General features: G+C 35.0%; 1 protein-coding gene across 8 annotated transcripts in view; it reads left to right on the forward strand.

Annotated features, from left to right (window-relative positions):
* Window positions 1-26,051, forward strand: part of LOC136803344 (voltage-dependent L-type calcium channel subunit beta-2-like) — an 83,872-nt gene that overhangs the window by 23,156 nt on the left and 34,665 nt on the right. The window contains exons 1-2 of one of the 8 annotated variants that reach the window (XM_067060066.1): window positions 1,163-1,269; window positions 2,525-2,620. In XM_067060066.1, the coding sequence (XP_066916167.1) occupies window positions 1,246-1,269; window positions 2,525-2,620 (120 nt within the window). In that variant the 5' untranslated portion in view covers window positions 1,163-1,245. Of the gene's footprint in view, window positions 1-1,162; window positions 1,270-2,524; window positions 2,621-8,177; window positions 8,862-10,048; window positions 10,264-11,432; window positions 11,511-18,246; window positions 18,372-19,631; window positions 19,735-20,879; window positions 20,958-26,051 lie in introns of those variants that run through there. The other 7 variants (XM_067060062.1, XM_067060060.1, XM_067060064.1 and 4 more) reach the window with 7 other exon arrangements.

The following is a 26,051-nucleotide window of genomic DNA, read 5'->3' on the forward strand; positions in this document are numbered from 1 at the left end:
AGAAGGATTTCGGAATGGGATGAAGGATGTCGGCTATAGACCAAATTACGGTAGCTTCTGGAATGGCATAGTTTCTGGTTAATGGTTCATAAACGTGCTTTGTGCTTTTTGGTAGATTTTTACGGCTATAGGGATGGGTTCTATAGACCTGGTCTCGATGGCTTCAAACCTTCAAATCTATTCTTCTTTAAGCATCAACACTGGTTGTAATTCTGGGAACTCTGAAGACTGGAATAGACAGGATTTATCATTTACAGCAGGTTTTGAACAGAAATTAACTTTTTCAAGCATTTTAGGCTTAAAAAAGCAGTGATATTCGAGTGTAATCGAGGAGAGTCACCAATTATGTTAAGTGCTGCACTCTATGGTACCAAAACCTGCGTCTTCATTGATCGAAACCTTGTGGTTTTTGTAATATTGGTTAGTATGGTCAGGAAACACTTAGAGGTTGTGTTGAGGAATATCATCTAGTCCTGTGTCGTGTCTTCTTACAATATTTATGGCTGTATTTAGCATGTTGTGATTTGAAATCTTATCGAGATTTTTATCGCGTTTGATCTTCCTCCGGATAGAATGCTTTATTTATCATGGTTTTATATTGAAGTTTTTTGAGATATTATTGAAGTAAATTTTCTAATATATTTGATTAGAAAAGAAAAGTCTGATGATATTAAAATTTGAAAGATTTTTTGAAAGGGATTTATTCCATTTGAAGGCGGTGTGTGAAATTGGGTTATCTTCATTAGTTGAGTCAAATTCCGTAAGGGAAAAAGAGATTTGCTTTCAGGTGTCATTAATTCTTTAATAGATCAGTGGTAATATGCTTTAGGGCTTGGGGACACGAGAAATTTTTTTTCGCGTTGGTGCAATGCAACATGCTCCATCCTACTAACACAAGAAAAAAAGTTCGTGTCCCATGGCTTCTTTTTTTGTTTCATGGGACAGAAGTGAAATTTCACTTTTATTGGTAGGAAGAAAAATGGGGTGGAGACACGAGAAATCGTTTCAGGTTGATGGGATGGAGCATGTTGCATTGCACCAACGCGAAAAAAACTTCTCGTGTCCCCAAGCCTCTTGGGCTGTAAAGGATTTTTTGGATTCTTTATTGCGGACGTGTCAGAAACCTTATTACTAATCTTTTTCCTGACCTTTCAATTAGAGGAATATTCAAACCAAAAAAAAATTGGACTTGATTTGGTTGGACATTCTTTGCTTGATTTTTTGTTATATTATTGAATTTATACTATGGAAACTTTGATAAATCTTAAGGTACAGTTTTAAATGAAATTTTCAACTACTGGAAACGCGTAAATCCTAAGGCTTTCTTGCTGCCGTTGTTTGTTACCCTGTCGTTGGGCCTCCGGCAGTAACAGTTTAGGTTACGGAATTTTGCAAGACCGTGTCAAAGATTTTGCAGCAGTAGTAGGCCTGGTAACCAGCCCTCGTTTTCGGGAATTGGTGGAGTCCAACTGAAATATTTTCAGATTTACGCGCAAGTGCAGTTGAATCCGACTGGAGATGCGGCAAATCAAAGACCGAATATGATTCCTCTGCGATGGGAAATTAACCCGCTCCTTTAGAGCTTTAGCGTTAGCGGCCGCCAATTCGCCATCAGAATATATAAGATAACTATCATATATGAAGGAAGCCGTGCGGTATTGTGAGAATCTGCAAGTCAGATCATCACATTATTAGCTACGTCCCTATAAACCATTAAATATCTTCACTCCGTAACTTGTAGTATTTTTTAAATTTGAAATGCCCAACTTCAGTTGAGTTTCTATAATAACTCGAACACGCACGGGGGAACACAAATCTAGAAAAAGGAAATTTCGAGTTATGGAGAAAGTTTAATAAGGTTTTATTAACTGAAGGAACCATAAAATGTATTATAAAACTTGTTCCAGTTAAGGATACATTCGAGTTACAGAAGTTCGAGTTGAAGAGACTCAACTGTAACTGAAAAATCCGATCTCGAATTTTTATTCGGGCGGGGTGAAAAAGCAGAGTCAGTTAGCGATGGCCATCGGTACAGGACCGAAAAATTGAGCGAACTCATATGATGACAGTAGTACTTGATGGGTTAAATCAGAGCGTGATGATACAATCGGTGCCAAAATATTTGGCACAAAATGGGAATTCCCTCAAAGCTTTGAAACCACAAGTGATTTTAAGTGCTTTAAAGTACGGTTGGAAAGTATAGTTTTAACTCTTGAGTTTTACCATTAGACTTAAGACTTAGAGCTTAGGGTTTCAGGATCTAAAAGCTCAAAAATGTTCCAATAATGCTGAGAATATAGCCTGGAAGCCACTTAACCCCTCCCAAATCGAAAAATCCAATGAAACAAAGTGGAGGTACTGAAACTGCAATTCTCGCTCGAGCTTTAATTTCTTAAAAACGTTAAAATGCCAAAAATTGCCAATATATTTCGGCGCTGATTGTAGCAGAATGGATGAATCTGTTTTGAAATAAAATCACCTACTGTCAACATTAACTTTTCTCTCTTTCTCTCTTTTCTATCAGCGTTGGCAAAAGAAGGCAGCACAAAAGAAGAAGAAACCTGATGATTTCCAACAGATGTACATGCACTCCATGTCTGGTGCACTCGGTTCCATCATTGTAAGTTTACATTTTACCTTGATGTTCTATTCTGACTGGAAATGAATTTTTGAGATTTCTCAACTCCTTGTAATGTCGAGACTAGCATACTGTAACTTAGTGTAATGCCGACATACTTTGTCTAATTTCGCCATAGAATCTGGTCTTTTAAATATTTATAAATAAAACTTTCCGAGTAAACTTTAAAAAAACTTACGCCAACTATTTTACAGACCAGATAGTTACTATAACGTAAATAGACATGATATATCGCCATTACACGAAATATGGTAGAAATTATTTTCATCCGCGGTTCTATCATGCGTCTTAGACTTACGTAGTTATTTATTCTGAGACACGTCGTTTTTTACAAATGGCAATGCGCACTTACATCATTCATATCTTGTACCCGAGGCCCTATGAGATAAACATTTTATCATCGAGTGGATTAAAATCTCGTCGTACTTTTTATGGTGGTATGTGTGTTCTTATCCACCCCATCAAAGGTTTTGATTTCTCAATGATACGAATAAAGATCTATACTGATGATAATTGTGCTTTGATGGTTGATAGTAGAAACCAGGCGGTAGATTTTGATATGATTTTAGAGGTGTTTTGTCGTTGGTCTGGTTTCTATAAGCTTCCTAGCTTTCCCTATCAACACCACATTGAAAAGTGACATTTTAAATGTTCCTAATTGCCAGTATAATTCTCAATTTCTATGCTATCAGAAAATTGCGATTACAGGGATTAAAATTAGGCCAAGTGTCACATAGATTCATTCAATTTGGTCTAACCTTTGGTTGAGAGAGTTGTGCTTTTGTGAGTGAATTTGTTTTATTGGTCCTTATTCACAATCCAAAAGAGCTCGCTGGTGGTGATTGAGTTAAATTGCTTTACCTTATGCCGGGGGGGGGGGACTAGGATTGAGGGATGAGGAGTATGTGCGGAAGGGACCTCCGAAAACCGACCCTTAAAGAGACTGATTTTTGCTGAAAAAGTAGTACCTAAAATTAGGTTTAGAAGTATATTTAAAGAAATATATTGGTATTGTAAAGATATGACAATACTATATGCGGATCTTGCTAAATTCTAACTTCTCTTATTCGAATTTTTGTACTCACAGCGCTATCGAACGAATTCTCAATTTCTGTCAAGGTCAAATTGAAAATTCTCAAAAATAGATTTAAAGATGTTTTACTTCAATTAATTTAAAGAGCCGATGGCGTGACGGCGTGATGGCGTGATACGTAACTGATACTTTTTAGCGTTATTAGAATTTAATTTTGGTGTTTTTGCGTAAATAGTGTCTCGAACCTTACCTTTTTCTTTCAAATAATTGAGAATTATAACTATTACATCTTGGTCACGGGAAAGATGCAAATTTATTTGTCGAAAATGTGTGGGCTTCCATAGGCGGTTTTAGACCCTGTTGAACTTATCAGAGGAAGAGATTTGTAATTGTAAATTCATTGTCTTTTAACGAACGTTGCACTCCTTTGCTTTCTTCCGACGTACTTGCTCTATTGACTTAAATCCGCCAGTGGGCTTCAGCTAGAAGGAAGAAGAAAGAGGAAAAGGGATCCCTTCCTCTTCAGAAGTGAAGATAACGGATGGGCAGGATTATAGTTTTTATTATACTTACTGTCACAGTGGAGCTTCTTTATAGGAAACAATAAGAATACAATGACCGAGTTATTGATGCCCCCACACACTTCTTATTTTTTTTTGGAGGGTGTGTTAGTTCACAAAAAGGTTTTCCTACATCCGATGTGTAGACTTTTTACTTTAGCCGTAGTTTAAAGAAGTTTATGTAAGCATGGAAAAAGGAAACGGGGTCACGTTTGTAACCTTCCTTAATTTAGGTATAAGAAAAAACATTTTTTCTTGTTGCTATTTTTCTTTAGTTTTTTTTTTCGTTTGTGTCTCTTTTTCTGGTATTAAATGGGCAGTATAAATTGCAGATATGTTATTGTAGAAAGAAATGGTGGTGACCCGGTCTTGGAGATTCATTTGTCATTTGTTGCCTGGGGGCTAATTGACCGACGGATATATGCGGTGGTTAAGGGTATTCAAATACAGCGGAAAGGCACTGTAAGGGTGAACTTTTTGATAAATGCACTATAAGGGTAGAAATTTCAGTAAATTCAAGAAAAATTGACTGTTTTTGCTATAATAGAGTTGAAAATGGACTTAAAGGCTATGAAGTTCACCGATTTTTTGCTGCACTGTAATGATACGGTTCTGAAAGCCAATTTGTTCGCCGCATACACCGTCAGTTGGTAAACCTATTGACATCAAGCCTTTCATTCATGGGCTGCGTTGCTCTGGTAGAATGATCAAATGATTTGAAGTATCAATCATACAATACACAGAGATTTAAACATTCGAAACTTCTGAAACTACTTATCGACAAATTTCCTAGGTGAAGGGGGCGTTTCACACACATCGAAAGATAGCTTTATCGGAAAATCTAACGGAATTTTAATGAAAGAAAGATCTCACTTAAGAAATGAAAATCCAACTATGTGCCTACCAAGTAAAGTAAAATGCCTGAAATATTTTTATCAAACTATATTTGATATCTTGAGATTCTTTTATATTAGAGGGTGATGTATCGTTTAAAAATGTTTTTTTATTAAATTCATAATCCGTAATGGATTCTATTACTGAAATAAAACGTTCTCCCAATTTCTCTCTTGGTTTGAATGTTCGTATATATATCTGGATTTTTCTATCTTTTCTTTCTTATCTACAACGTACTGTGTGATATTATACCCTTACTTCTTTAATGAGATTAATACTTGACTGATTGGTGTTTTTTTGTAAGAACATATATTTCATAAGAACATAAGACTCTAATTATCATCATCCTCCTTCGATCTAGGTCTGTGAAGAGGTTCTAATTGTAAATTCAAAGTGAATACCATCATTTTTTAAAAGTTCGTCACGCATTTAGTTTAACTCTAAGTCAAAATCAAATTCGAATAGGTTTTACTAGTTAAAAATTTAACGTGCTCGTACACTCGCTCGTACAAAATGGAAATGTTTCACTCGTTCCGGATTTTTCGTATATTTTATATTTTTATTTTTCGTATATATTGTACGGAAAAATCTCGGAACTCGTAAAATATTTCTCATATTGTACTCCGATAACTATTACATGTCAGCATAATATAACAATAGGTAGACACTTTGGTATAAAATATGTGTCTGATATGAAACGTGAACACTTTACAATTTACATCACCAATAGTTCTTATAGAATCACTATCAAGTTTCTTTCTTTATCCACGGATTACGCCTATCGTGCTATCCAACCGAATGATCTCACCAGGAATGTTTGAAGGTTGTGATTGATGCTTCTCAAAAAATTTAACTTATAAGCAACCATTATTTAAAAACAACTGGAGTTGGTAATATCATGATTATGTTATGATTCGATTGAGACGACAATCCAATGACATTCTACTAAAATTGAATATTTGCCTCGTAAAGTAGACACTAAATTTGTCATTAAGATTTTAGGGTCCTGAATTTAAGATTTTCTTCTCTATCTTTAGAGGTTAGGCTGCTGTTCACCTCTGATCAGAAAGAAATTGTAACGAATTTATTGTGCTTTTAAGAATCGTACAGCATATATTTGTCAAAGGACGAATGACAGTTTTTTGTTTTTGTATTGCGCCTTCAGTTAAATAGAGCACTGCTAGTCGATCGATTATTAATGATTTTGATTAGATTTTGATATTTTGATAATCTTTTTATAATGATATGATACTCCTTGCAGTATTCATTATCTTGATCTTTTAAATGCTAAATCTTCTGGACAAGAATTGAGGAGTGTTTGGTTGTGGTTACAAAAGTCTTAAGATAATTTTTGTAAGGTTCTAAGGGATTTTCTCAAAAATATAACTGCATTTCGGTAAAATGGTTTCGGTTAAATTCGGCTGTTTAACCGAATCACTTTTAAGGATCTTTGTTCTGTCTTTAAACCATGATCAATGAAGCGCATGAATGATCTTCTGCTTGCAGTTGAAAATTCACCAAGCTGCGCGGAAAAGTTTTTACCAATTTTGTTTATTTGATGGGAAATTATTAATCTATCAATCTTCAACAAATGTTTCTAAGTTTCGGAATTCGACTTTAGAATTCATTGAGTTTATGGAGATTTAGCAGAGGAGTATTTACACTTTGAGAGACAGTATATATGGGGAAATTTGATTTCCTCACCAAAGGGAAAACGAATATGGAGGAAAGGCTATTTCGAAACTTTATAAACTTCCCCTGTACCCCCTGCTAAGGATTTATTGTTATTTTTCTCTTGGACCAAACAACATTTTGCCAAATTTCATGGTTTAATACATTTTCATATTTTGGGATTGGGACCTAGCTCTTTTTTCTCAGAACTAGCGTGTATTGTATATTCGCATATTTACAAAGCTGTTTTGAACTTTCCACCTGATCTCTCTGATTTTGGAAATATTTTTTGAAGATTGATAGACTCAACAGGGGGTAGACAAATTAGATTTTATTTTTTTTGTAAAAAGTAGATCCCTTACTTTTACCAAAAACTTTACGAGACTCTCTCTCTCTCTCTCTTGCTGGTTACGAAGGGGGTCCTAAACATTTTTTGTGTTTCGAACTCTACATGTTTGTGTAGCTTGAAAGTAAAATATCTCGATATGTTCAAAAAGTTGTGTAACTACAGGGTCACAGAGCCTTCTTCAATGGACAACAGCCCCCTAAACTTCTAATGTGTTAAAGATTTTCGCAAGATTTATTCTTTTGTAACCAAATCGAAGGCCCTTTCGTTCACACTTTCAGCCCACCCTAACCAGCTGGCACACAACGTTGTTACAACGTTCATCTATTGTTCATAACGTCCATATAACGTTAAATAAACATTGATAGAACGTTGTGTGCCAGTTGGGTGAATTATTGTTTCTAAGAGGTATCGAAATATTCCCTTTTCATTGTTGATTACGATTGGACTAATTTGGTTTTTGTAATTTTTCTCAGATCTTTCCTAGATTTGCTAGGAAAATCTAGTCAAGTTTCTCCCCTCCACAAGACTATCATTTTTAGCGAAGCCAGATATTGGGTATTTAGGAAGTTTTTACCCTAAGTTTTCCGGTTTTCTAGACAGGGGGGGGCTTTCATGTAATGAAAAAAAGCTAACCTCCAGATGGGTCTTTGTAATGTCAATCTCATACAACTACGTGTCCTCTTCCAAAACACAAATTTCTTATCTTTGTGAAATATCTGTGCTATCGCTATCTGTAAGCTTGACAGTTTCTTGGGTTTTTATACCCTTAAGTTTTAGATCTTCTGGCAAGATTAATACATTTCTCTGTAAGAATTTTAAAAGGGACTGTAAGCGGGATAAATGCCTTTGAGAAGCATAAGCTAGCGTCTTGTGACATGCTAATTTAGAATTTCAAAGTCTATTTTGCGCTGAAAAGGTGCCGTATGGAATAAGAAATATATATTTGTATAATGGGTGACTTGTAGATAAAACCTTTTTTATGATGCTTACTAAGTGTAAATTCTTAAAAACAAATATTTCAATTCCAATCATAGAAATTCCTGAATAAGATACAAAAAAACGTTGTTTGTGTTGTAACTTTTGTGAACGATCAAGAATCGTAAAAAAACATCAGAAAAAATGATCATAAACGACGAAGACACGGCTGAGCACGGTGCTCTTGATAACATACCTGAAGTTTCGTCTCCTGAAGAGCGAAACGAAGAGCCTCAATATCCTACATCAAGTACTACCGCCCCGCTTGACTTGATCGAAGAAGCGCCCGTCGCCCAATCGACCAGTGCGACACCTCGACCAAGAAAATCTAGTATTTTCGGACATCACACACCTAAGATCTTTTTCATGGGTGGCAGTATGGATGGTGAAAAATCGCCGGCGAACAAGTCGCCACGGAAACGAAAAGAGAGTACTGCGAGCTCTACCGAGGATGAATCAACGAACCGTATTCGGTCGGTGTCGTTAATGGTCGGTAAACCCGGTAACGATCATTCCGACGAGCATTCACCGAGGAATAAATTACCTGTACTCGGTCGTAAGTTTAGTCACGATCATTCACATTTGTTTTCTCGGGACCGTAAACATTCGACACTTTCGGTCGGCAGCCGTAAATTGTCGGTCAGCAGCACCGATGGTGGTGGAGCAAGGAAATCAAGCTTTGCGAGATTTGTCGCCGTTTCCCACGCAGTGTCGAAGTTCATGAAAGGTCTTCCACATAAGGTAAGAAATACTTCTTCCCAACAGACATAAAACGCCTTTTTAACGTCCATAGGACCTCAGATGAACGTAAGATAACGTTTTGTGCCAGCTCAGTTTTGATACGTAATGTTTTCTACCTCAATATATTTTTGTCTTCATTTTGGTTCCGTGATTCTCGAAATTAGAATCGCAATGGAGTCGTTAGCCCGGGAGACAACGTTAAGTTATGATCTTCATAAACACCGCCGTGACTTTACCTCGTAACAGAGTTTATCTCACGAATAACGTAGCGTAGTACAGCGATGGATCTTGAAATTACCGTAGATATTGTTTACAGACAACGGTGACTCCAGAGCTGTGATTTAACTAAGAAACGATGTTTTGAAATCGAAACCTTATTTATAATCATAAGCGCTTTGGAAATTAGCACTTCAACGGGAAAGCTGTATTTTTCTCATATAACCTCAACTAAATCCAGGTGCAATTTAAATATATGCCCTTTTTATTAGTACCCATGATTTTCTCTGATTCCTGCTAATTTTTTTGTCTAATATTTTTTACATTATTTTCATTTTCTTTTTTTTTTCGTTTTTCTTCTTCAATTTTTTTTTTGTTTTTCGATTTTTTTTTCACTCGTCGAAAACACGCCTGCTAGAAATAAGCATTTCTGGTGAAAATAAATGATAGGGAAAGAGTGGGGATGCACAAGAGAAAAAATAGGAAGATAGAAGAAATCTTTAAAAACCAAAAAACCCTTTTTGCCTTCAATAATTTATAATTATTTTTGTGGAGATTTTTTTTTTAAAGTTTGTATACAGCAAAGAAGAAAGAAACAAAAACACTTTCCTTTTCTTTCCAACAAATGCAGAAAGAAAGATGAAGATATAAAAAAATAAAGGGGAAAAAGGAAATTTTTAAAACAGTGTATAGTTTGAATACAAAGTATATTGAGAACCGTAAAGATTTATATATTATATGGGGATAAGCTGTTCATCGATAACTCGTGAGGAGGAAAAAAAGCACAAGATTTAAAGTTTTACGGGGTGCCGTAACTCCGTTGAAGCGCTACAGGAAAAATATAAATTTGTGTTCAAATTGTTAAAGTTTTCACGGGTGTCGAAAGTTTGTTAAAGCTCTATAGGAGATTGTAAACTCGTGTGAAACAAATTGTAAGTCCGTAAGTGCCGTAAGTCCGTTGAAGCGCTTCAGGAAAAATACAAATTTGTGAAACATTACGTATTAACGTAAGGAGAACAGCATGTTTACGTACCGGAGACGGGAGTATTCCTTTGAGACACCGCAAAACGCGAAAGACCATACGGAGTCTTTTACGTCAGATTGTAGTTCAACAACTCGAATGACTTCGTGCTCCATCTTGAGTGATGACCATAATAAAATGAGAACATGGACAACTCGGTCAAATGTAAGTAGGGCGAGTGATCAACTCAGATTATCTTCCCTTTTTCTTCTTCAACTCGATTTAAATGCTGTAGTTCAACTATGGTTCAACTTTAGCTCAGTTGGTGTTTAAGGGATGTGGGTTTGGTTTTGTTCGCAAATAACTATCTAACATTAGATGAACGTTGAAACAACGTTGATTTTGCCAGCTATATTGGATCTCGCTACACATGATCTTGATATGAATACCAAGGTGTGCCAGTCACGAGTATTTTGAGATTAATACATGTCTAGCCTGTTGATTCACTCGTGACTGCTATCTCAGTCAAACCCAGAAAAGGTCATTTTGATCAGACAGAAATTTGACGCGCTCCTTTACTTTTCAACCCGCTGAGACTACTTCTGTAAGTCTTCCCAACTGTTAGATTCAAAGTTCCTGCACAAAAACAGGAGATTTAATCTTTTACAAGGCTATTTTATATTTTCTCTTTTGAATATGTTCTACAAATTTTGGGCATAATTTCTTTTCTGATTAATGTATATGTATATTAATGTACTATCAAGATTTCAATTTTTCAATCGTAGCCCATGTATTTAACAGTAGATAAGTCACGGACAATCAGAACTGATTGCCCTCTTGATTGACTTTTTGTTGGTCAGGTGAAAAATTGTTTGACCAATAGGAAGAGTCCATTGGTCCTGATTACCCATCATTTGTTTGTCTATTTTTCTTGCTAGTTTCTCTATAATACATTTTGGGGATAAAGACTAAATCTAAATCAGTGTTAGGTTACTACCTTAATATGCCCGATTATCGCCCTTCATTGTGTGTGGGAAATCCTTCGATGAGTGATTACTTGTACTTAACAAAATAAGATTACTGAATTGTCTTTAAAATCTCGCCACTCGCAAGCCAACCTTATGCGTGTTTTGTTTTTCTTATCGTTAATTCTATAGGATAAGTGGTATTTCAGTGGTATGTTTTAGTTAAAAAGTGGATTTTATATAAGTGGCGAATGGGATTTTAGTTATATTTTTGACATAGAAACTTAGTGCAAATTTCTGTTTTAAGTGGTATAAAAGATATTGATGTTGTTGTTTTAAAATCACGACATTTGATCAACTTCACTTACTGCATTGTTGTTGCTGTGACTTTAAAAACTAGTGGTGGTTATATTATAGTTTTGGCCACCCAAACATTTTTTTACGATGCCGATGTTTATGCAATTTTTGAGAGTGCCGAAACGCAATGCGGAAACCTCGTCCATTGAGGTAAGTCCAAAGAAAAGACTGGGTTCTAGTATGAAAAATTAAACGATTTAACAGACTTACGTTTGTTTATAATTTTTTTTTTTTGAACTTCCGTCCGATTTTGGTAACAAAACAAAAATAAATTGATAATAAATACACCTTTTCGACCGTAGTCGCGTGGTCAGACGCGTGCCACTTTATCATCTAATTTACCACCCTAAACTCGATCCCACCCTTTTATTTACACTTTTTTGTATCGTCTTTAATTGCGAAAAAAAGACTGGGACGGTTTTAGGGTGGTAAAACGGACAAAAAATACCCGCGCGGTAATTGGCGACTACGGTTGAAAAGGTGTATATTATTCAGGTATTAATTGTTATTTTAATAACCAAGAATAACACTCTTATTGTAATAACGGTTTGTACGGTATGTAGGGTGGCTATACATCTGGCTTGATTTTGACGCAAGCATGATTCCAAAGCTGATGACAATTTCCAAGTCAAAGATGAGTTGAACAATTTAAAACAAACCCAAACGTGAAGACGGCAGTTTTTTCCGGGGATAGCGTATAAATCGCATCTATTTCACTCCCGCTGCGGTTTCACTCTAAGGGTCATAAACCGCTTCAACGTCTGTTTATTACTCCCGCATGATTGATAGTAGCGAGTTTATATATTTTCCCTTTATAAGGGATGTTGGACTGACTGAAGCGATTTGGAATACAGTGGAACCTCTAATTAGCGGACACCATCGGGGAAAGGGGTTAGTGTCCGCTAATTAGAAGTGTCCGCCTTTTAGAAACTTTTGATCTCGGAGCTCCAATTTTGAAATGAGGCTATCCCAGGGTATTGAAAATACAAAATTCGGGTCTAAAGTACTTATCTGCAGACACTAGGTCATAGAGTGACTGGCAAGAGGTTAAATCGAGGTGGTGGGTACGGACTTGAAGTACCAGTGATTTATGATTTCTTTGGCCCACCTAAATTCATTGAGTGGGTCAAGGGAAAACTGGAAATTTGTAGAAATTATTTGAATAATAAGACTAATAAGTGCTTGAAATAAAAATATCTAAAAAAATATTTTTCAATTTTGGACGTCTGTGACCCGTTTGATATTCAATGTCCGCTAATTGGGGAGCTAAAATAGGGGTTTTGGCCATTTTGTGCGAAAAAATTTGTCCGCTAATCAGAGGGTCCGCTAATTGAGTGTCCGCCTTTTAGAAACTTTTTTATGAGGATTTGACTAGGAAACGGCCGGGGAAAATGAAATTGTCTGCTAATCAGAGGTGTCCGCCTTTTAGAGTGTCCGTTAATTAGAGGTTTTACTGTAACCCGCAATTTTGAACTGAAAATCGAGAACGGTAAAGACTGCTTATGTACCGTCGCTCTCAGTAAGTTAGGAGAGAAACACATAAACTCAAAAATGTTTAGCTTTACAGATATTAACCCTGTTTAATGATGCTTCTGCGTTTGAATTTAAAGATAGACTCTACATTTTCGACACTACAAAGACAAAGACACCTCCTTAATAATTAGTCTTATACATAAACAAGAAAAATTTGTCTCTGTAGTAGTAATTGCACTTATTAATGACTAGGATTATCGCGTATTTCCCAGCCTCTATACCCTCCCATTTCTAACGATTTATCCGATAATCTCTCTAATATTAATTACAAATGGCCTCGAAAATGAGTTTGTTTTTTATTCAGTCTTAATTATGGAATGCCACAGCTAATCTTTAGTGCCATATTGTAAATAAAGTGCCCTTCTTTCTTACTTTACTGATATTGTCTTTTTCTTTGTGATGATCAAGTGATAATCAGAAAACAAATGTTCTCAGTTAGAATTGCACGCCTTTTCCTGTTTCGTTTAACTTACTTTTTTCGCCGTGTGAATAATGGAAAAGGCTACCGGTCTAAAAGTCCTACCTATGGTACAGTACTGGACGCTAAAACATAAAATATTGAATCTCTCTGTTCACCCGTTTTTTATCTCTCTTTATTAATCCGAAATTTAGCCATGTGGTTTTTTTTTCGTGTAACAGAACAGCAATTAAACAGCAATTAAGATCTAGTTCACTCATTAATAAACTCTTCATTTCTTAGACAAAAATGTTTTTGATGCTACAATGCCGGACAAAAGGTTGTAGACAAATGAAATTTCAGTGAAAAATGATGAGAAATAGAGAAAAATGACTCTTCAATGTGTCTGAAAGGGGATGGAAGTTAAGAAAAACACTTTTGAAGTCGTTGCATTGCTTTTGAATTGCTTTTGAGGGAACCACAAGCAAAAAATCAGCGTTTTGATACTGGTGTAAGCCAGTTAACCAAGCCCTTGTGGTTTGCCCTTGTGGTTTGCCCTTGCGGTTAGACTGCAGTGGGTTACTTTGAAAGACTTTCAAAGAACAGCTTTGGATAGATTTGGAAAGCACCCAGAGCCTCTTGGGAACTTGTTTTTGATCGATACTGAAGTATTTTGCAAATACACGTTTTTTTTTATATAAGGAACCTTAACTTTGCTCTGAGCCTGGAGTTCCTTATTTTTACAGAAAATTTCAGCCTCAAAGTTCCTTTTGAGTTCCTTATTTACATAGCTAGTTCAAGTGAAAATTTTTACTTTTACTGTTCCTTAGAACTTGTTTTCTTATTCTTAGCCTGAGCAGTTCCTTAACAATTCCTTATTTTTTGGACTACTTTCAGCCTCGAGTTCCTTATAAACGTGTTCCTTATAAAAAAAAAAACGTGTATTGCAGAAGTCTACAAACCTTTTGTCCAGCATTGTAAGATTTTTTCCACACACTTCTTGTGGGTTGCTATGCAACGGAGTATAGCATCGCTCGCGCCTGTTTTTGTCTGTGTTATGTTTTTCTCACATGTTTTTCTCACTCTTCATAATTTCAGGTCAAGTATGAATTTAACGTAGAAACCAGTTCGGAGGTCTTTATGAAGGGTTTCAGTGTATTTTGAAGGGCTGGTTCTCATAAGCTCAAGATTAAAGATTTCTTCATTAAAGGCTTACATTAGCAGAAGAAAATGAGTCTAAAATGTGTTTGAATTAAATCAAGGTGGATTCTGATCACGTTATTCGAGTTCGCTCTGTGAAAACAAGTTTGGAGATGCCAGGGATTACTTATGATCTTTTAACTATTTCTTTCAGAAGGATTCAAATTTGTCCTGTTTTTTTGTTACTGTGAATAAAAGACGTCATCGTGTCGTGGATACTACAGGACAGCATCGCATTTCAATTTTTATTCTCGGGATGATTCCGCTGATTTTAAAGGGCTTACCGGCTAAACTTAGTAGGGAATTCGCACAAAAAAAGCCCTAAAGTAGTCGATTTTTCAACTTTGTCAATGGGAGTTGGATCTGTCTCCTATTGTATAGGAAGTGTCGGAAAGTTTCTCCTATAATCGGGAAATTTAGTATAATAATATCACGTGGCAAGCTTTTACTGTTGAAGAAAAATGGGTTCTAGCTGTTGGTTCAACATCAATCTCCAACGTTCTTAAAATTTTAAATGAAAGTTGAATAAACGATGTTTGTCACTTTAGAGGATGCTACGTTGATCGATGGTTAGTGCCAAATTGAGATTTGCTGTGCTGGTTGTAAAGGCCGCTTAGAGTTTTAGCTTTAACCAAAGCATGGTTTAATGAACGATGGTGAAAGAGTGGATAGAATCTAGTTTGAATTTTACATATAATGGATAGGAGCAGTACTGGAAATTCCATTGCAGATAATATTAACTTCCAATGTCAGATAGCTGCACATACTTTTTGTCAAAATATAACATTTTAATCCACTTAAAAAGTGTGAACACAGTGTTAACCAGGAAATTGGCTTAAATAGATAGCGGAAAACTGCAAAAATTGTCGGCTTTTCAGGGCTGTCAACGATTGATAGCAAATATTTTTGTGTGTAGAGTCATTTTGTTGTGTTATAATCTAACAGAGATCGAGTCGCTTACTTTCTGGCTTTGCATTCTTGAATTAGTGGATAAATTAGAAATGTGAAATGATTTTTGATACTTTGGACTTTAGAACCCATGAACTGTGGTAGTTGTGCGATATCGATACAAAAAGTCGGAGGATAATATTTTGCTTTATCACCATTGGTATTTTTTTGTTGACTTTGAAACCACGTGCATTGGATGTTTTTTGTGTCTGATGATTGTCTGATTGGTGTCTGTTTCCATCTTTCTCGTGTTGGCTCGATTGAAATTCGGTATAAAGGAACTGCAACAATAGATCTTATCGGAGTTTCTGATTTTTCTAAAAAAGCGATGCATTGTGGGATTGTTTCGAGTGTATTACAATATAATTCCCTCGAGGAATTCCTAAGAGATTTCTATTGTAATACACTCGAAACAATCCCACAATGCATCGCTTTTTTAGAAAAATCTCCGATAAGGTCTATTGATATACACTGGAGTCTCTTTAACTCGAATATTATATCTCGAATGTCTCCTTAACTCGAACAAGTTTTCTAGTCCATTCAGTTAACAATGCTTTATAAACCTTACTTCATATCTCGAAATTTCCTTTTGTGTTCCTCGTGTGTGTTTGAGCTATAGAGACTCCACTGTACATCTGTGTCTTGATTCGGAATGATATATAGCTAATAAAAGTTGATCGAGAGAAATGATAATTGTATCAAAACATTCTAACAATGAATGATGTTTTAATTAAATGATAACCAGTGTCCAACAACTGTTAAATTAATGACGCGGATACCAGGATGTCAGACGATACAATAAAAATTGATCCATCGCTTTTTCCTGTCCTCGTTTAAAAAAAAAAGAAAAACTTGAATATTATCTATGTCATCATCTTACATTTATGATATTTTTTAACTTTCTTTATCTACTATCTGTTATATGTTGTATTTCATTTATTTACTTTCTCTGGTCAATGATGGATGCTTTGTTTTATTATTTTGTTGTTGTTGTTTTGCCAGATTTGACGTCTGCGGTACAAAATTTTGTCATGTGCTTTTGTGTTGAGATTATGCTTCTTTCAAATGTTTGGTGGTATATAAGTAGTATGCACGCGATTTGAAGTGTTTTTGAAAGTGTTCAAGTACTTGAGTTTACGCTTCTTTGCAAAAATACAATACATGAGTCACGCAGTATTTTAATCTGGTAATCCGCTAGTCAAGGAGCAAGAGATATTGGTGATTCTTGAAGTGATGATTTTCTTACTCTGGTGCCACATCGTATTTAACATTTGTAATAGCTTGATTACAAATATACTGAGGTTTCTATAGATATGGGGCCTGTTACAGCCGAGACAATGTACGTTTTGATCATGTTCATTGCCAATAACCAGGCTATACTAACTCATATTGAAAACTGATGAAATGCTTTTTTTGGAAAAAAGTCTTGGATGGTGAATACTTCATTTGTTGTTAAACTGGTTATCCAATACTGTGATATTTCTTTTGCCTCCCGACCACCTTAGACGATGCTCTCGTCCGTTATAGTGATAGTAAAGGCGGGGAAATATGGTGGTATGGCCTTATGGCGGTATACGGAGAAAAATTGGCCGAAGAGTTTCGAAGGCTGGCAGACGCTTCCGACTGTAAACTCTTTTCGGCAAAAAAAACCCATTTGCGTATTTTCTTCGGCTTTGGGTTTTTTTCTTAGATGGTGATTTTTCTTGACTATAGCTTAGTCTACGACCGCCTGTACCTTGCGTAATACTATGCACTATATATTTCAGTCAAAATTATACGAACAATGTTATAATAAAAAACGTTATCAGAGTGGTACCCCATCTTTTGTTATATCATGGTAGTGATGCATATTAATCTATTAAAAGTATGTCTCCTATTTATTATTTGATAAAGCAATTATGGAGAAGATGCTTTATGATAAAGATCTTTACTATAATGTGAACCACTCTCAATAGTGGTTGGAAGCGAAAGAAAAGAAAAGAATGCCTTGAATTTGTATACATTGGATGAGGAGTATTATATAATACGAATAAGGGCATTCTTGTGATTTTTGTATCTCGGAAGTGCATGGTCTCATTTGGATCAGCGTATTAGCGTGGTTTGCAAATGTAGTTTGTAAGGCCATGGTTAACTAACAGATGCTTTGGTATCTCTTGGAAACACTGGATGTTGATTGTCAAATATTTGTGTCTTTTACTTTCAATATTCCTTGCTGTTCTATTATGCACGTGGTTTAGTATAATATCTTTTTTATGTGAGAAATTGGTCCTCTTAAGCGTCTTATGTGGTATTAACAAGCAAGAGGGATTATTTTTCCTTGATTGTTTGTGGTTGAGTTCTCCGTGTTCATCCGATGGATTTACAACCGTGCGTGCCAATAAAATTGAATGTTAAGGCTTGGGGACACGAGAAGTTTTTTTTCGCTTTGGCGAAATGCGATATACTCTATCCCACCAACAGAAGAAAAAAAGTGTGTGCCCCATGGTTTCTTTTTTTGTTTCATGGAACAAAAAGTGAGGAAAATACCCAAAAGACACGCTGATTGTGTCTCTGGGACAAAAGTGAGATGTCACTTTTATTGGTAGAAAGAAAAATGGGGTGGAGACACGAGAAAGCGTTTCAGGTTGGTGGGATGGAGCATGTCGCATTGCACCAACCCGAAAAAAACTTCTCGTGTCCCCAAGCCTTTAGAATCGTGACTTGACTTTAAAAAGTGTGATCACTGTGTAATGACAGATAACGTGTATAACATTGATTTGTTGCCTTGTTTATATTGATCATCATTTTCATCTTCTTTTTTTTTGCATGAAGAGTTACTATTGGTTATTGGTTGGACTGTAAATTGAAATAATTAAAAAATGATACTAAACTGTTTAAAGCTTTCTGAATATCCAAGCCTTGGAGATTTGTACTACTTCCATGCTGATTTTGAGGTAAGCTGAACATTTTTTGTTTTTGTAGTTTAGCCAGAATCTGAAGCAACCCAAGTTTTGATAGCTGCCTGTAATAACGGTAGGGAAGGTGCATAGCTTGATTGATGGGTTACACTTTATATTTTTACTATTTAGTTGGTAACATTTACTCTATCAGCACATGTCTGGTCACCAATCTGATTTTATGATTATGAAGGTCTAAGCAACTTGATTAAGACTTTACCCTGAATGGGCTAGGAGATATGAGGATTCAACTGTAGACCACTGTTTTTTTTAATAACTGAGAGTGGACGGTTTATCCAATCCAGATTGACTCCTTATTTTCACACTATATTTATTTTAAAAATACAAAATTGAAGTCTCCAAAACCGTTGTGAAAAAGATATAACCCGATTATTGGCTTTAGATGACAGGTTTCGTAAACACGAAATCTTCAATGACTGTCGAGACGTTCTTAAACAATTCTGATGTCTTTCAGAAATGACAAGTTTTGTCTTAAGCCCTTCCGGATAAAGTCAAGTTATCTTCAGTTCCCTTGCAGAAGCAAGCTTTATACCAAATAATAGAAAATACACAGTCGCCATAACTCGAACACGCACGGGAATACAAATTTGTTCGAATTAAGGAATTTTTAGTCATTTAGATTACTTTATAATGCATTGAGAACTGAAGGAATCGGGGCGAAACTTATTCGAGTTATAAAGGTTTGAGTTATGAAAACTCTACCAAAATATCATTATAGGTCATAACGTATTATCGGTTGCCCAAACCGCTAGGTCATTAGATCATATCATATAGGAATGCTTGCAGCCTAGATCTATTAGATTATTATTCCCAATGAATCTTCCTTATAGACTTAAAGTTATTTTATATAACAGTCAACTTTCTCTAATTCGAATCTCTACTACGCTGATACTGAAAATTTTGCTTTTGGTGGAATTTTACATTCTACATTTTACAGACCTAAATACTACAGACCTACAAAAATCTTTTATCTTTTTAAAAAAAAATTCATTTTCTCTCACTGTAAAAATTGTTTTTGGAGTGTAATGACAATGTTGTCAAAACAATTGTGCTATTTTCAAAAAAAAATCTTTTAAAAACTTCGAAATACGGAAATTAAAAAAGTAAATTATAAATTTTTGCGAAAAAAATGTTTTTTATTTATATACGTGACACTTGTGAAAACCTTCGTACTTCTGGGGGTAGACGAGTCAGGAAAGAACCAATTTCTTGGCTTTCTTTGTGGATGTAGTTAATAAGCCAGAGGAAAGCTTCTCAAAATTTGATCTTTCGCTTGGAATTTGACCACACAATGACGATTCAAATGTTTAATGGAATCATTAAAAGGCTGTCCCGAATCGTAAGTGATTGATTGATTGATTGATTGATTGATTGATTGATTGATTGATTGATTGATTGATTGATTGATTGATTGATTGATTGATTGATTGATTGATTGATTGATTGATTGATTGATTGATTGATTGATTGATTGATTGATTGATTGATTGATTGATTGATTGATTGATTGATTGATTGATTGATTGATTGATGATTGATTGATTGATTGATTGATTGATTGATTGATTGATTGATTGATTGATTGATTGATTGATTGATTGATTGATTGATTTCCTCTTTTTGTCTAGTTATAATTAGCTTTCGTCAATTTCTTCAGAAAATACTGGCGATTCTCCGACTTTGATAAAATCTATATTCGTGGTCAAAAGAGTCTGAAACAATGTTCTCTCTCATTTTCTTCTCTTCGCACGGTAGATAAGCTGATAAGAGATGAAGTGACCATATTACATGAAATTTGTGGTATTTTGTTTTATTAAAGCCCCAATATTTTATAAACACCATACTAATTTCTTTTATTCGTATGCGATAAAAATGACTTTCTTTATCGTAAAAGACCCCTTAACCCAAGAATAAACTGTACATCGACTATGTCAACCATTCTCAGTTTATTGTAAGGGTCTGAAGGATCTATCTGCCAGAGCTGTTATTTGAAGATTCATTGGTGGAAATTTTTTAATTCGATTGGCTTCAAATAATGGTGTTCGTATACTTCAGCTGATTTAAAAATTTATTCGCTTCGAAACATTTAAGATAGTTCTTTATTTTTCTTCAAATGTTAAAAAATCAATTATTGCCGAGATTTCGTGATATTTAGATTGCTGAATTTGAATCAAGCATTTTTCTTTAGGGTGAATTGGAATAAATCTTATCTAGTACATAGAGGTCTTGTTTGTTATTTCAATATCACGTTGCATAAGCGCCCTACCTTTATTTACATCATCAGACTGCACTCCTGTGCGTCTATCTATTGTCTGATGATCGTCGCTGTTGATTTTTATTCCAAATATATCCTAAAGGAACATGCTGCGTTTAATGTTGCTTGAAAAATCACTACTGTTAGTTCGTATATAATCAAGTTTGATTGTTGAAATATTTAATATGAATTGACTGGAGTAGATTGTTTTGATTTCACTTTATTTCGAAGTTTGCTACTTAAAAATGGTACGTTTGAGTTCGCTTTCATATGCTGTATCATGGCTACACCCACGACAGAATAGCAAGGTATGCCAATTTTATATGCACACTGACCAGACGATCTCAATTGAACGGAGTCGGTGAATCAATTGAACCAAATTGAACGCATTCGATCGATAGGAATTTCATTTCTTGCGCAATCGAATCTCAATCTTTCAAATTCGATTGGTTCGATTTTGAACACGGAACACGATCGGTGGACACCGAACGAACGAGATCGAATGTTAAAGTTTCAATCCAAACAATCAATTTTTACCGAGATTTTTTTCGTTCGATTTTAATCTTATTGATTCGAATGTTCATTTCATTTGACTGATTTGATCGTCGATTCGATTCAATTGATTCAATCGTTTTTTTCAATTCGATCGATTCAATCGTCTATTCCATTCAATTGTCGATTCCATTCGACGATCGTTAGGCACTGCCGAGTCAGTCTTTCTTGATCGGTCAATCAATGCTCTATTTAATAGAGGTGATAATACAAATTATTAAAAAGTTTTAGTTTTACATTATTGTTACCGTTTCATATCAGACACGTATCCTAATATTAGGCCGGTGTCTCCTATTGTTATAATACACGTTTTTTTTTTTTAAGAAACACACTTTTAAGAAACATGAGGCTCAGGATGCCTAAAAACTAAGAAACATCTAAGAAACATACTGAGGCTGAGAATGAGAAAATAACATTTTTTAATTCGTTTTTTTAAGAACCTTCCAACCCAGCCTTCCATGAGGCTGATTATGTTAAAAAATTTAGAAACATGTAAGAAACATTTAAGGCTCAAAAGGCCGATTTCTTAAGAAACTTTGAGGCTGCTTGGTAAAACTAGTTTCTTAAAAAAAAAACGTGTATGCTGATATAAGAATGAAAATGTTTTTCTTTTCCTCTTTCTGACCAATCTTACTCCACATCCGTGTCAATTCAATGTGAAAAAGCTTGTAAATTAAAATTGATGAGTAAGCAAACGATATCACTCTTATTTTAAAAACAAAGCCTTTAAACACTGGTTTACACTTGCTTCCATGATTCTCTCATAACCTTTAACAAGATAGCTGATCCATTGCACAGAATGATTGTACGTAAATGCCCCCTTGGCTGATCCCCCTTTTTTACGTCTTGCGTAATCCCCTTTACAATATTATTATCATCCCGTTATTTGCCGATGGATATAGATTACAGAGATAATGGTGTTTATAACATTGAAACAGTGTTAATTATTGAACCACATGTTAAAATAATAAGAACATCGTAAGAACACAAAATTGAACAAAACATTGCGCCCTTTTTTAGTGGCTGCGGTTGAGAGCCACTGCTTAAACGCGAACGTGACGTTATAGTTAGATTTAAAGACGGCATGATTAACGTTCCGTAGCCTGGTAACTAACGTATTGGAAGACCATTAGCTGCCAAGCAACAATTTTTTTTTGTTGTAAAATTGTTAAATTATTTCTTATAAAAAATAACTTTTCACAAACCTTTGATAACACTCCAACTGAGAATTACTTCTATACCATATGGATAAGTCTCTTGAGGACCTATATAGAAATTCGAAGTTTTTTTTTTTTTAGTTTCTATTTCATTGATGTCAATTTTGATTAAATGATATCGAATAAGGATATCTCTTCTTGGGGACATGGTTATATTGAATTTGCTGTATCTTATGATTCGATGTTGTGTAACCTGAGATCAGATTGTGGTTGTTTTCTGCCCACCACGCTGAAGCTCTAAAGGGATGGGTGAAACATAACAATCTGACGAATATGCAATCTCGGAATCGTAAGGACCGCGTTCGTCTAAAAGGACTGGGAATGACAACAAAGTTGCGCGATTGTGTTTATGAATAGGGCGCCGTATCAGTTTTTATTTTTCCGGCGCACAACAAGATTCTTGTTGTAGAATTTTCCGCGGGAGGACTATTTTCCTCAGATGTATAATTTTCAAGTGCCTTTAGAGGTTTACCGAGCACGTAAGAAAATTATGAACAGCTGTTATCAGGTTAATGTTGTGTTGTTCAAGAAACCACCAAATTAAGAAAGTATCTCTGTAAGCTTAGCTAGTCCTCCCTTTTTTTCTGACGTTGTAAATTGGTGAAAGATGCTTGGGAGCAGTCTATACTGTTCATATGCCAAGGCTTTAGGCCTTATTTTAGTCAGTTTCAGCTTGTAAATAAACCTGGCTTAGCTCAGAAGTGAAGTTTTTTTAATCTCGAGAGTTCTAATTCTACAACGGATTTTCGCTAAGAAAGTTATTGAGATTTCTTCTTTGAGTTTTGGAATGCAAAATTTCGTTAAAAGTCTAATATGACTGTATTTTAAACAAATTGAGAGTAAAAACTTGTAAGAATAGGTTTTTTTTAGCCTAAAACACCTCAACTATCTCTAAAAGGATTAGGATAAATTTGAGGGTTAAAGTGCCAAAAAATAGGAATAACCGGACGAGCCTCCCAAAAACTCTACTTATTCCTATAAAAACGAGTACACTACATGATAATAGTGAGGTTAAGTAAATCGGTAAAATCACGACGACGAACGAAAATTTAACAGGCTAGTGAGTTTCAACCAATTGAATTTTGTATTTTCACTAGCCTTATACATTTTTCGTCCGTCGTCGTGATTATCCTTGTATGCTTAACCTCAGTAATATGGATCTTAATACATATTACTTTATCTAATGACACCATCTATCTAACGCTCTCCTAATGAAACCTGTGCGATAAAAAAACATGAAAGGAGCTGTATGTAATAAAAGTAAATTTGTTGATAAGATGATATTTTTCGCATTACTTTATTATATTGCTTGGGTTTTATAGTTAACGAACCATTGAACGGTTAGTTTCCTTGAAAGAGGTGATGATGCTTTTTGTCAAACAGTGTTTTAAGAAAAGTGTTTTTTAGGATCGTGGTTGAAGGATTGACATATATGAAAGGTTAATAGTATTTGGAAGAGTCAAAAGTCAAGCCTAAATCAAGTTATGTAATATTTTAAAGGTCATTTCTCTAAATTATTCAGAACCCTAATTATAAGATATCATTGGCTGCCGTAATTAAGGAAATTCCTAACATTTTAAGAATATGCACAAATGGCCATTATTCATTTGACTGAAGAAAAAAACACAGAAAAGAATAAGGTATTTAAAGACAGCCCTGGTGGGACTTCTACCATAATTGGGGTGAAAATTTCTATTGAAATCCCGATGGGGAACGAAAATTCTATTGTTCCCAGATCAAAAACTCCATTCGGGAAGGTTTTTTAAGTGAAATTTTTTCCCATTGAATTTCAAATTGGGATAAAAACAAAGTCAATTTTCCCAGCAGGGCTGAAAATGGCAGGTCATTTTTTCCACTGGAGAAGAAATTTTGGCTGACTTTTCCTGTGAGGCGGGGGTCCCACCGGGTCTGTGACAAGGACTTCCAAATTGCTGAAGAAAACTTATTGTTTGAGTTACCAAAAAGTGCTTAACGAATGAATAGCTTAGAAAATAACAGAAGAGATTTGATATTGATGCTAATTCGTAGCGAGCCAAAAACTATTTTCTAGTACTGCATTGTTTTTTTTCTTGCGTGCTTGAAGATGCTAAGCTAATGGCTTTCTACTGTTTTCTCTCCTTCTTCTTAACTCTCCCCAGGCTTTTTTTGTTTGTTTTCAAAATATAGTAACGCGAAAAAAAAAAATTAAGAAATTTTTTTAATTTATTTTTTTTAACCTTTCCTTTTCTTTTTTCCTATTTTCTACTTTAGAAAATTACTAGCCGAGAATTTTTTTTCAAAAATAATTCAGTTTCGTTTATTGGTTTGGCTGAAATAGAAGAATAATAATGAAAAATGTTAAGGTTCTTAGCTTTTTGGTGCTAATTTTATTAAGCCAATCTCTTAACTGAGATGATAGGGATATCATTTTTTGAATAAGAGAGACTTTTTTCTTCGGAAAGGTTACATGCAGCTTTTCTATCCGTTATTTAGGTTGATTCTAGTTTGTTTTTTTGGAAAGTTTTATCAAATCGATTAGTTTATGAGTCTCTCTGAGATTTGATGATTTTGTTATTATATCGATAAGCTTAGTTTAGAATTTGTTTCTAAGTTGATACCAGAACTTTCACTCTTTGCTTCGTATTGATCACTCTTCTTTTCTCTTAACATTTTCTTGGTCTGCTTTTTTATCCATTCGTTCATTCGCTTCTTTGTTTGTTCGCTTCTTCCTACTATTTTTGATTGTTTGTTTGTTTGTTTGTTTGCGCTGTTTTCTTTTCATACACCCCTGTCTCACAGCCCCGGTGGGACTTTTTTCCTCAATGGGGATAAAATGTTCCTATTGGAAATTCCAATGGGGATAGATATTCTATTGTTCAAAGGTTATAAAAAATCCAGTGGAGATGGTTTTGGAGAACTATTTTTAAATATTTAATTTCGAGTAGGGATGAAATATAAGTCAATTTCGCAGTAGGGCTAAAGTTCCAGGGTATTTTCCTACCGAGGTCGAAATTTTTACCAGATTTTCCAGTGGGGCTGGGCATTGAGTTTAGAGCCCGAAGGGCTAGAGTACAATCTCTAACTTTTCTTAGGCAAGAAAAAGTGAAGCCTTCAAAAATGCGCCGTATCTTTGACGACAGATTGAATCTAGCAATTCCTTTGTTTACGATTGATATTTTTTTCGAAATTTGCGGTAAATTTTAGTTTCAATCTGTCATTTGTGTAAAAACCAGGTGAGCCGCTCAAGGCCGCGCAACTTTGGTAGGATTTGTTGGCTTCTAGCCCTTCTAGTCCCAGTGGGTTTGTGACACAGGGGTGTTTTCATTTTTGGACTTTTTGTTTATTGATTGATTTGCTTGTCTGTTTTACTTTTTTCTTTGATCTTAGAGGTTCTTGTTTCTTTTCTCCTTCGCATTTTCTTCTGTTCGTACAATCGTTCCTTCTTCTTTAAAAACTCCATGTACAAGATTTTTTATAAGAAAATTGTAAATTTTTGGAGCCTGTTCGGAAGTTCTTAACTTTTTGAGTTTCAAGCCTAAAATGACTTAAGATATTCTTATTCTTCGACATTTTGTGAGTATTTCGTGCGATTTCACAAGAAATTGGGTGTTTTTTTAAATGTTCTAAACTTGTTCTTAATAATTTGGCCATCGA

Source organism: Clytia hemisphaerica, unplaced genomic scaffold (assembly GCF_902728285.1).
Source record: "Clytia hemisphaerica strain Z4C2 unplaced genomic scaffold, Clytia hemisphaerica genome assembly, whole genome shotgun sequence".
Taxonomy (NCBI): Eukaryota; Metazoa; Cnidaria; class Hydrozoa; order Leptothecata; family Clytiidae; genus Clytia; species Clytia hemisphaerica.